At 40.9% G+C, this 12942-nt stretch overlaps 1 protein-coding gene across 3 annotated transcripts in view; it reads right to left on the bottom strand.

Annotated features, from left to right (window-relative positions):
• Nucleotides 1–12942, bottom strand: part of NIPAL3 (NIPA like domain containing 3) — a 33262-nt gene that overhangs the window by 18684 nt on the left and 1636 nt on the right. For 2 of the 3 annotated variants that reach the window (XM_023529170.1, XM_023529168.1), the window contains exon 2: nt 10929–11258. In XM_023529170.1, coding sequence (XP_023384938.1) covers nt 10929–11021 — 93 coding nt within the window. In that variant the 5' untranslated portion in view covers nt 11022–11258. The remainder of the gene's footprint in view (nt 1–10928; nt 11259–12942) is intronic. The other variant, XM_023529171.1, reaches the window with a different exon arrangement.

Below are 12942 nucleotides of genomic sequence, written 5' to 3'. Positions count from 1 at the left end.
AAAAATTTAATCTCCATTATCTTAAGGATAAGGTTCAGATTCTTGGCATGGCATTGTTTTTAACTTTAAAAAATGATTACCGAACATATATTCATTGTAGAATAATTAGGAAATATAGTTAAATAAAAAGAATAACAACAATATAGAAAAGCTATCTATAATTCTAAAACCCAGAGATAATCACTGTAATCATTCTGGTTCTTGTTCTTGTAAACACTTTTTCTGTCCATAAATTTAGATATAACTGGCAATGTTAATTTATTTTCTAAAAATAAGATTATAATCTGTTCTGTAACCTGTATTTTTTTTAACTTAAGATATTATAAACATATTCCCATAAGGCACATTTAATTCATCATTTCTAATAAATGTCAATTAATTTTTGTACATGACGTGAGGAAAGAAACCAACTTCATTCTTTTACATGTAGCTATCCAGTTGTCCTTGCATCTTTTGTCGAAAAGACTATGCCCTTCCCCGTTGAGCGGTTTTGGCAACCTTGTCAAAAATCAATTGATTTAGATGTATAGGTCAATTATAGACGTATAGGTTTATATCTGGACTCTACTGATTTGTATGTCTATCCTCATCTGTACCACATTGTTTTGATTACTGTAGCTCTGTAGTAATTTTTGAAATCAAGAAGTTGAAATCCTCCAACTTTGTTCTCTTTTTTCCAAGATCGTTTTGGCTGCCCTGAATTTCTACATGAACTTGAGGATGAGCTTGTCTCAGGTATTTTCTCATTTCCCTTGTGATATCTTCATAGACCCACTGACTATTTAGGAGCTTGTTGTTTAATTTCCACATATTTGTGAATTTCCTTTTGTTATTGATTTCTCATTTCATTCCATTGTGACAAGTGAACATATTTTGTATGATTTCAATCTCTTAAATTTATTGACATTTGCGTTGTAGCCTAATACATGCTCTATCCTAGAGAATGTTCCACATGTGCTTGAGAACAATAGTATTTTCAATAGAACCATGGGTGGGATGTTCCATAGATGTCTGTTAGGTCCAGTTGGATTATTGTGTTGTTCAAGCCTTCTATTTCCTTGTGATCTTCTGCTGGTTGTTCAATCCATTGTTGAAAGTAGGGTATTGAAGGCTCTAACTATTACTGATGAACTATTTCTTCTTTCTATTCCATCAATTTTTGCTTCATGTATTTTGAGGCTCTGTTAGGTGCATACATCTTATAACTGTTTTATCTTTTGATGGACTCTTTTATCATTATATAAAGTCCTTCTTTGTCTCTTGTAACATTTGTCTTAAAGTCTATTTTGTCTGATGTTAGCATAGCCGCTCCAGGTCTCTTTTGGTTACTATTTGCATGGAATATCTTTTCCCATTGTTTTACTTTCAACCTATTTTTGTCTTTGAGTCTCTTGTAAATAACATATATGGGCATCATGTTTTTTTAAAAAATCTACTTTGCTAATCTCTCCTTTTTAATTGGAGTGTTTAATCCATTTCCATTTAATATAATTTCTAATAGGAAGGATTTCTACCATTTTGCTATGTTTTCTATGTCTCATGTCTCTTTTTGTTCCCCAGTTTCTCCATTACTGCCTTCTTTTATGTTAAATGTATATTCTAGTGTAAGCTTTTGATTCCCTTGTCATGTCTTTTACTATATATTTTTGAGTTATTGTCTTAGTGATGGTGCTATAGGATCACGATTACCATCTCAATGTATAACAATCTAGTTTGGATTAATACCAATTTAATTTTAGTAGTATACAAAATTTTGTTCCTCCATCTAACTTCCTTCCCTGTATGTTATTATTGTTGCAAATTTCTTCATTACTTTTTAAAATGTAGTCACCTGATACGAGGGGGCAGAATTCTGCATTCCTTTCATTTAAAAATGATATTCAGTTGGGTTCTCCATCTCTCTCTTGTCTTTGATGATCAAGAGAAGATATTATATTGATGTTTCCTAAATAAATGGCTTGATCTGAGCACAGGTAAATGGCAATAAAGGAAGAGTGTGATACATGTCATTAGAGAGAAGTGCTACTAAAGTGGTAGAATTTCAAAGGAGGAACTCATTCTGGCACAAGGTCTGAACTACTTGGCTCAATGTCATATGGCAAAGGCCGTAGAAGAGCTGTAACTAATATCCAGGCTCTTGGACTTCCAGCCTGAGTTCTTCTAATATGTCCGGCTTCCTGTTCCAACCCCCACATGGCATCCAACACACTCAACCAATATTTGCGGATGGAAGAGGACTTCAGAAGGCAACTTGCAGCAGACAAAATTTCTTGTTAACTTTGGAAGGACACCATGTCTCCTAAGGAACTGCTCCAGCACAATAAGTGGGTGGGAGGGTGGTTATTCAGAGGTCAAGCTCTGGAGTCAGGTAGACCTTAGCTTAAATCCAACCTCCGTAATCCATGACAGCATGACTTCAGTATATCTCTGAGCAACTGTTTTCTCAACTATCAAATGGAGTTATTAAGAGTACTTACTTTCAAGGTGGATGCAAGAATAAAATAAGATCATCTCATGGAAATAATGAAACACAGTTCTCGGGCTCATGGAAACAGATTTCTTTACCACAGGACTTCTCAGAGACGTCAGTAAATATTAGCTATCACAGTTAAAAACATCCATCAGCCAATAATCGGTTCAATAATCACGAGAACCTTTTATGTGCTAGGCCTGTGCTAGTGGGAGGTGGTCAGGTCTACTTGAGAGAGCTCAGCTTTTGGAAACTGACAGACCAAGCTTGTAAAGATTAGAAATAATGATGACAATGATAATGACAAACATTTACTGAACACTTACTATGTGCCCATTACTATTCTAAGTATTTTATACATATTAACTCGTTTAATCCTAACGACAAGCAAACTTACAAGATAGGCACTATTATTATCTAACTTTACAGTGAGGAGACCGAGGCACAGAGGATAAGAGGTAGATGGTAAGTGGCTGAGGCAGGACTGGAACACAGCCCCTGCTCTAAACTACCATGTCAAACTACGTAATATATAAAGTCTAGAACAGTGCCTGACACAGGACAGGTATTCAATAAACAGCATCTATTATCAGGAGCTGGGGAGTTGGTTCTTGATCCAATGCTTGGTTCCCAGGCTAGTACAGAATACAGATACTTAAAATATTACAATATATTTGAGATGGGTATAAGAACAATGGAAATAGAGAGGAGGGAGGCATTTTGGATATTTATTCATTGATTCCGTGCCTAGGATGTGCCATGCACATGCACTACTATAAGTGTGCCATGACCTGTCCTTGTCCTCATGTAGTCTATATTAGACAACTGATTATTTAACTGCACTGCAGTTAGAACTACCTAAGAGAAGCACAGGGGTGTAATCTAGTGTGTGGGCAGACCCAGGATTGAGGAGAGTCAGGGAAGATGTCTCTGAGGAGTGGTGGGGTAGAGTGAAGAAAGCCATTCTACAGACCATGGGACGCTTCCAAAGTGGGAATGACCATGGTGCCTTTGAGAAATGGAAAGAAGGCGATGTGGAGGCACAAAACCCAGGGGGGACTGGGCTCCAAGGCACTGAGAGGTGAAAGGGGATGTGTGTGAGAGAGCTTGGGGACTGATGAAGGCTTCTATGTAGTCGGGGCAGGGGACCGGGGAAGGTGGAGGAAAACCAGAGTGTCCAGGAAGTAGGCTTAAGAGGTGGGCTGGCCATATTGGGAGGGAATTTCACTATCTCAAAGGGTTTGGATTTGGGTTTGGAGATAATAGGGAGGCTCTGCGGGACATCGTTAGGACTGTTTCTAAAAGAGAAATCAGGGTGGCAAGGTCTAGAAGGCCACATCCTTCAGGTTGGGGGCCTCAGAGTCTTTCTTCCATAAAGGGTTTGCTGAAACCCTTATTTAATCATCATATTCTCATTTCCTTCTATGCTCTTTGCTGGCTTCCTGCATTTCCCCTTTCTCACCTTTCATAATAGCTCTCTCCCACTCTGTCAAAGAAAGGCTTGTCCTATACTCATGTAGATTCTTACTCTCATACAATAACCCAAGTTGTAAAACCATCAAGAAACCAAGGGGAATTTTGAAATGAAGTTTCTTTAGTGATAAATACCTATCCTAGGAATTACTTCTTTCCCGCTCTCATACATATTCCTCTTAAGAAATGACATCAGAATGGGATACTTTGGCCCTTGTTAGGGTTTTCTGAAATCAGTCTGATTTGACCAACGTTTGTACAATAAGGACTAGCTTTGTTAATTAGGTTATGTCTACAGCTCTGTTCTGACAAAAAAATATATTCAAATGATAAAGCAATTATAACTAAATTTATAAATTACGGTATAGGTACAAATATTTGTAGTAAATATTTATATGACGCTCTATAATTAAAATATATGTGTTGCAATACAGTATAGACAAAGATGTAGTAAAATTAAAAATATCGATTTCCCCATCCCTTTCTGGATATACCAGGTTTACTCAATGTGCCTTATGTGAAAAAAGTTACATAATCGATAATGCCTTTTTGGAAAACTTCACAGAAATTGTGAAAGCAACGCAAATCCTGGTGTAAATTAAGTGAGTCTAGTACTTTGCTTTGAGCAAGAACGAAAGAGGCCTTACTCATATTATTAGCAGATAAGTCAATATAAATAGTTTAACACTGTGATTTTTAGCACATACTTAGAAGTAGTTGAAAGAAATTAGTGACACCACTCCTTCCGTTCCAGGTGCCTGTGTGAACAGGTTTTCAGCACTTCTGGTTATAAAAACCCAAAGCTTCAATCAGAATTAATGCCAAACTCTCATTCTAGCAATCAGTTATGTTTGTCTTAAATATTGAAAAACAGTTCCATTCTTTTGATTCAGGTATTCATTCCGAATACAACGTTATTTTTTACCTAATAATTATTGAAAAAGTGTATATTGTATTAATTGCTTTTATTCAATTGTATTAATTTTTAAAAACCTTTGAAATTGAATCAAGATTAGGAACCTCGTATCAAAGGAACTTTTTAAAAATGAAACTCGATTACATATCCTACATCATTGCTTGCAGAGAAGTACCATAGGTTTCCATAAAACTTTTAAGTGGTAAAAGATAGACACACATTTGGGACCCAATTCTGTGGGGGAAACAAAAGAGAAATACAAATTCAAGGAGAAAAATGGAATGACGTAAAATTTCCAGGCTCTAAGAACTCTTTCAGAAGGCTGATGGGCAGTATCAAGCGGTCTTTATATTCCATGGGTTAAGTGTGCGTAAGAGTTTTTAAAATATATGTCCATATTTAGATGTGCCAGGAATTGGATACTTTGTAAATATTTAAGTTTGTAATGGAAAGTTTTACATTTTAGATGTCAACTAAAAGAATGTGTGAAGAAATACACCGCATTTCTTCAGAGGGTCAAGTTTGAGGACCTCAAAAGGAGCCCTTCATTAAATGTGGCTCTTAAGGATATAAAGACTTCAACCTCCCCGGAAGTACCTGGGAGACAGGTGGGCACTCCGCCCAGTAACTCGGTTTACCTACGCAAATGAGGAGGAATTGTTAAAAGGAGTTAACTAGAAGCTACTCCACAGGAACTGCCTCAGGGAAGGTAGGAGACAAGAGGACTCTGGTTCCAGCTCCAGCGCCTCAACGCTGCTTTATTACCTTTAGGGGGTGAGGTGGGGGTGTGGTAAAGGAGAGCTAGAAAAGGCTTCTGGGAGTTGTGCAGAAACCTGAGAGCTGAGCAAGGGCTGTTCGGAGGACCCCTGGGAGTCACACAGCGTCAAGTCCAAGGGTCGGTGGCCTGGCAAGATTTCCTTAAGCCTGGGTTCCTTTCTCCTCAGCTAGTTGGGATGACAGTGGCCTTCTCTCTCAGGGCTGATGCATGACTTCCTGAGATAATCTGGAGAAAGCACTAAGTATTAGGGGGAACTATATGACCTTGCCAATATTCAACCATTTTTGACCTACGAAAGTGGCAGTTTCAACCTATAACCAACCAGTAGCCCTTGTAGTATTTTACCCAGAGAGGCCCAGCTGTCTTCTAATGAGATGTTGACTAAATCCACCAAAAACGTCAAGTGGAAGAGAAGAGATGAAGGGAAGCACGCTGCTGTGCAACCGCGCAGACAAGTCAGTACTATTTCCGGGGGAGGGGGGAGTTAAGGGCTGAAACCCCGGAATGAAAACTGTAAGCCTCACAGGGATAAGCCAATTTAAGCAGCAAGAACATGGTAAAAGGTTACTATAATAAAGGCTGATGTTTATAGAGCATTTCTATATTAGGCATGGCGCTAAGCCCTTTCTGTGCATCACCTCCTTTGGGCCACAAACAACCCTCTGAAGTGGGTACTACTATGATTCCTATTTTTAGCACATACATCGGAAGGAGTTTATCGATGAACTAAGTAAGGCTCAGAGAAGTGAATTAACTTGCCCAAGGTGAGAATGGGAGGATTTGAAGCTGGAGGTCTGAATTCTAGTCTCCTGGAGATAACTACTCCAGACCGCGGATTCAAAATAAATTAGGAAAAGAAATAAATAAAAATAAATTAGGAAAAAAGTCACCCCACCTTCAAGTGCTACCTTCCCACAAATGACACAGGCAGCTGTGGTTTCTTTCAAAAGCCATGTCCACAAGCATATTCATCTCCACACATAATAACTGGCTACAGACAGACGGAGTTATTAGCAAAACATAACCAGTGCTCTCTCATCCAAGAGTTTCAAAGGGCTTCACCAACACTAATTATGCCCCAAACCCTTTGTGAAGGAGTGATTGATTCCATTTTATGAGCATTTAAAGTCAAGCAAAGAAGTTGCCTCCGGCGGAGTGGGTGTGGGGGTTACACAATTTGAACACACACCTACTGGCCGCCCTCCAGTGTCTGGCAAAGGGCAATTCAGAGTTGAGGCCACAATCTGGAGGACCCCCGACATTAAGTTCCTCCTCCAAACCTCGGAGCTTGAAAGGATAAAAGGGGGGTGTCCAAGTCTGCGGGCAGGGAGCAAAGAAGGGTAGTGCCCAGGCAGTGTCACACCCTGGACACTGCTGGAATTTCCTCAACCTACCTCGCTCCTCTTTCTGCTGAGGAACCACCCCAGCGGTTTTCACAGTCGTTCACTTAAAGTGTTAAGTTGTCATTACGACACACAGGGATTTGACCTCGGAATCAGTGACTTTGTCCAGTCTCAAGAGAAGATGCGGACTGAAACAAATGGTGTTCTCGCTGATGGGCAGGTTCCAGGGGAGGCCTTGGGCCACTATCTTCACCCGCGATACCTTGGATTCTTGAGTTCCTTCACCACAAAGCCAGATGGAGAGGATTCTTCTGAGGCAACGCACCTAATCGGATTTCAATTGAGGTGATGGTGGGAAGCGGGGCATAGGGGAGGAGGGCCGTCCTAATTTTGAAGGCAAATACATCAACCAGGGCTGCTCCTGGTGGATGATCTCAGTTACCTGAGAAGGTTCAACACTCAACCAAAGTCACAGAGTGAGCAAGTGGCAGGACCAGACCTGAACACAGGTCTCCCCAACATTTATAGGTAAGAAAGTAATGAGGCCTCCTAACTATCAGGAACCCTAGATTTAGGACATATATAGTCAAAACCAGGATATTTTGAGAATGAAAGGGGGTCCTGCTTCTGCAAATTACTACTGAGTGACTTCAGGGGAATCACTAGCTCTTGGAATCTCAGCTTCCCCCCTGAGAAATGGAGCTGATTGTAAACCCTCGTAGGACTGTCATGTTATATGAAATAAGGCACATGTTGAAACGTTACCTGGCACGTAATACAAAACAATTCTAGCTGTTACTATTATTATTTTTATAATTTTCATTTTTATTATTATCATTACTATTAGTAACAGCTCTAAGGATCCTTCTGGCTCTGATAGTCTGATCCAAGAACTGATCTTTTATCAGCTACAACTCTGAAAGAAAATAAACTGTTCCCAGAAAGCAGCCAAAGGTCACAGAGGCAGGAAACTTTGCTTGGATGTTGGTATCCAAGTGAAACCTCAGCTCAGCTCTCCTGTTTCAAGGTCTGCTTTACATCTGCTAACAAGAGCCTTTATTTAAATCTCACGGTGACAAGGCCAGTCATCACTTGTTATTTAAACTGGCCTCCCACAATCCCTTGGGCTTAAAACTGCTAACAGTTAAGTATAAACTGCATTCTGGCTTGCTCTGAGGGTTACTCACATTTAAATACAAGAGACATAGCAATCTGGCTTACCCGGCTGTGCTACACCAGTAACCTGGTTTCAGGCCAGGTCCTGATGCTTACCTTCTCCAGCAGGTGAGGCATGACCTTCCCCACAATTGCCATTTCAACATTTAATAACCAGTGTCAGGGAGAGAAGGGGCCTCTCAGAATGCCTCGCATATGTACGCAGCAGGGAGTAGTAGATAAAACCAAGGAGTTTGGCAGAGCACAAACTCCATGGGAATCCCGGGTTTACTACACCTACTGACTGTGTGGCCTTGGGCAAGTTAATTAGCCTCTCTGTGCCAGTTTCCTCATAGGGATTTAATAGTACTTGCCTTACAGGGCTTTCGTGAGGATTAGCACAATCCCCGTCATACAGTAAACACTCAACAAATGTTAGCGGCAATGATTATGATGATGATTATTATAGTAATTGTGAATTGGCTACAGAAGTAAAGATAAAGAACCTATAGTTTCCGGCCAACAAGACTGACAAAGACTTCATGGAAAAGCTGACACTTGAGCTGGAGCTGGAAGGATGGGTAGGATTTCCAAGGCAGAAATGGGATGGTGCAGGCAGCTTCAGTTTCCTCTATAAATTCAGGTCATCCTCATAACCGCCCTATAGGATGAATTTAAAACTGACCTACAGAAGAGCTACTTGGCTCTCCAAGTTATAATGATAGTAAGTGATAGAGCTGGGATTGGAAGCCAGGTCTCTTTGATTCTAAAGGCTATGCTCTTAAAACCCTGCTGTATCTCTACTTTTGCACCGAATTCTGTCCTGAAGGGTAGGTACTCATGGAAACAGCTTCTCCCACCTTCCTTGTAGACTGTAAGTTCCTTCAGGGAAGGAATATCTCAATTATCTATAGAGCTCTCATCCCACCCAGCAAAGGCATGAATATATATAGGTGCTCATGTGAAATGCCTATTTGCTAACTGGAAGAAATTGAGGCCTGACTATTCTGGGCTGAGGCAAAGCTCTCCATGTTGGGGACCCACTGCCATGCTGCCTTCTGGCCAGCCCAGCCTGTTGGCCTCTCTTTCACAGGCCACCCTCCCCCAGTAACCAGAATCCATTCACTTGGGTAGGGCAGAGGGCAGGGCTGCAACTCAAGGCAAACTGCTTGTTCCCAACTTCATCCCACTGATCAAGTTGGACTTGGGGTTCTTAATGTTTTCCTTGCCCCAAAGGTAAGAGATGATTTGGGGGCAGCCTGCTGAGCCCACATGACCACTCTTCTCTGAGAGCTGCCTACAGCGATGGAACCCCAGAAACCATGTTTGCTGGGTGGCCCCACCCCCTTAGCCACCACTGACTGGACCAATGTAGACACCAGATCCAAGCTGGGCCAATCGGATCTTCCCTCTTCTGAAGGTGGATGTAAGAGTTCTAGCACCTTCCAAGCCCCACTGGCCTTCCTGCCCTTGGGTTCCATGATCTACCGTGCAGACTTATAATAATAATTTCCACTTTTGCCTTAGCTTTTCTGAAATGGAATTTTATTCCTTGCAACCAAAATAGCCTTAACAAAATGAAGAAGGAAGGAGACAACTTCTCCTTAGAAATCCATTCCCCTACCCACCAGGCAGAATTAACTATGCCTTCCTCTGCTCTGTGCACCTTAATGTTCCTCTTTGTAACCACAAGGTGATTCTGAGTCAAGAACCTCCTATAAGCCTAGCACTGGGCTGGGTACTTTTTCATGGGTACTTTTTCATGGTATTACTACCACCATTCTACCCATAACAGAAGCTCTGATGGATTAAGCCACAAGGCCAAGGTCACTTAGCGAGGAAGGAGCAGGCTAGGGACTTGAACCCAGGTCTTCTTCCCTTTTTCCCACCTGGCACTTTGGTTAGCTCATAATCCTTTGTTCTTTGGTAGAATCACTGTGACTTATTTGTCTTTGCTCTGGCACAAAGATATTTCTATAATAAGTAATTAATTTGTGATTAAAATGGAAACTTATTAGAAATTTCATCAGGGAGAATGTTCTGTGTTTTCTAGGAGTCTGCATTTGTCTATTTGGCATCCATTCATTAAGGGCCAATTGTATTAATATTTTCTTATTTTCTGTATTCCTGATGTTCTGGCACTTGTGGCCTCGCTGACCAGAGACAGACGGCCTCTCACGGGCCTAGTCCATTCTTAGCACAGCAAAGGAGCACACAATCAGGGATGTTCGCTGCAGCCCTGTTTACAGTCATCCCAGGTTAGAAACAACCTGAACATCCAACAATAGAGGAACTGTCCAGCAAATTTTGATACAGAAGGTCAAATTATTTTGGGGCAGGTAATTTGGGCAATCATTCAAAAAGCATGCTTCCAATCACTACTCAATGACATGGGGTGATATTCCATAAAGAAGGTTAAGTGAAATAACCACGATACAAAACTTTCTGTAAAATCTGATTCCCTTTTGTAATGCCACAAGAAGACAAGAAGGAAATATACTGAAATATGAACTAAGGTTGTTTACAAGTAATAGAGTAGGTGATTTAAAAAAAATAAAATAAAATCGTCTAAGTGGGATGGCATTTCTTTAAAAATATTTCTCTGCCTTCATACTTTTATGTATTTGAATGAACACGTCTTTTGATGATACCTTCTCCTGTATGTGTGGAGAGGCTGCTTGTTTCTGCCAGTGATAGGCATACGGTCCCTGGACTTATCTGTTAACTGATGCTATACCATGTTACTTTCTTGTTAGAAAAATACAAAATTCCAAAACCAAAAAAAGCTCTTGCCTTGTAGGAGAAGGAAGCCTCGTTCACGGACTCGGCGCTGCTCGTGGGCGGGAGCTGCTGTAGCTGCAGGGCTGCGCTGTGGGCCCCGTCCATGGCGGGCCTGGCTCAGAAGCAGGAGCTGCTGCTAAGCGGGGCGAAGCTGGAAGCCATCTTCCCTTGTGGTGTTCACCTCCTTCCTCTGGCCATCGCTGACGGATGCTGAAAAAAAGTACTTCGAGTCTCTTCTGGCTGATTTACAGCTTTTTCTTCACCTTCACTGAGAAAAGTGCCAGTTTCTATGTCTCTCCCAAGCAGCCAGCCAGGAATGCTTTTCCTGATTCTTATGGTGCTCTGGGGTGGGGGTGGGGGTGGGGGGGGGAGTGTGGAGAAGAACATTAAATATGCATGTACAGTGAAACATTGAGCCCAGCTTTGTTACCTGAGAAGAGAATACCATTAGGACAAAACACAAATGGCTATGAGAAATAAGCCATTAAAAAAATGATATCATGCCTTTGGTCTCCTTAATAAAGATTTGACTCATCTACCTCAAAACCTCCTTCCTTGGCCCTTAAAAATCCCCTTTCCTGCTCTTGTCTGCTTCCTTCCTATCATATCCTAATTGAAGTCCTAATTTTTCCATAGGCTCCTCTGCATAGTAAAATACCACTAATGTCTACTGCTCCAGGCTCCCCCACCACCGCAAAAAAAAAAACCCCAAAATCCCACTGCCATGAAAAGGGAACCAGCTGGGTTCCAACTTAGAAAAGAAAGAATGAGAAGATAAGTTATCTTCATAGAAGATGGAAAAACTAAGCAGCCACTGAGGGTCAGCAAGGTAACACTGGCCTGGGAGGTCCCAGAGGACCTGTGTGACCAGATCACTTCGCCTTTGGGAGACTCAGTTGCCTCATCTGTAAAGCGGGGTAATAATATGGCTTCAAGTAAAACAAACAACGATGGCAATTCTGTTAACTTCATTGGACTGATATTTTCAGTGGGTCTCAAACTTTCTACCAAATAGAGACGAGAAAGCACGCCCCTCATGTTCTGGGAAGCGTGGCCTATCCTAACCGCCCCACCACAAATGCTAAGGGTTTCTTCTTATATTAAAACAAAACAAAACAAAACAAAAACCACCACCAACAACAAAAAAAATATAAATTTGGATTCTACTGCAATGTCTATGTTTGTTTTAATATAAAAATATTTAAAATTGCTTTTGATTTGTCATGTGTTACTGGTTTTACCTTGGGCAACTCCTTTAACTTTTCAGCCACTTTCCTCTGCTTTAGAATATGGATAATAACATTCCTACCCCACAGGGTTGTGGTGAGAATTCGCTGAAATCATGCATGTAAAATGCATGCACAGTGAATGGTCAGTGAGTGTCAGCTGCTATTAGTATTAATTTTATTCTTATCGGTTTAATTATTTAATTTACCCGTGAATATTCCTTTCTTTATCTCATACATTCATGTGACAAATATTTATTGAGGGTTTATTATGTGCCAAACACAGTCTCTGTCGTGCTTCAAGGCTTCAGAAAGCTTCCTCCTGTCTTTCCTGGAGCTTCCAGTTTCTTCTGTTATCTAGTCCTACACCCAGGAATGTTGGTTCCTGGTGTGAATCGCACAATCATATGTCATAGGGGTAACACTGTGTCCAGCATCTAGGAGACACCAGACACAGGGTAGCACAGGGGCAGCCATGAAGACCATTTGGCTTACGTCTCACTTTGTCAAAGGGCCTCAAAATTAAATAATTCCTGCTGCCTCCAGGTAAGGTTACACTTCAGTATATATACACATGAGACACATTCATCAGACAACTTTATAACTCACATTTCATAACCAGACCTCCTTAACTGTAAAGCCCTGTAAATATATGTAATCTTCTGAAAAGCATAATTATTTCATCACTTTCAGTCCTGTTTGAAAACCATTATTTTGTTAAATTTATCTATCCCTATTTTAACATTTTTAATACAATAGGCTTAGGAAGGAAGAGTGGCCCAGGGCTCTCTCTGTCTCAG

Source organism: Pteropus vampyrus, unplaced genomic scaffold (genome assembly GCF_000151845.1).
Source record: "Pteropus vampyrus isolate Shadow unplaced genomic scaffold, Pvam_2.0 Scaffold36, whole genome shotgun sequence".
NCBI classification, from domain to species: Eukaryota; Metazoa; Chordata; class Mammalia; order Chiroptera; family Pteropodidae; genus Pteropus; species Pteropus vampyrus.
Note: the sequence above shows the minus strand (reverse complement) of the source record. Positions and strands in the feature narration are given on the sequence as shown.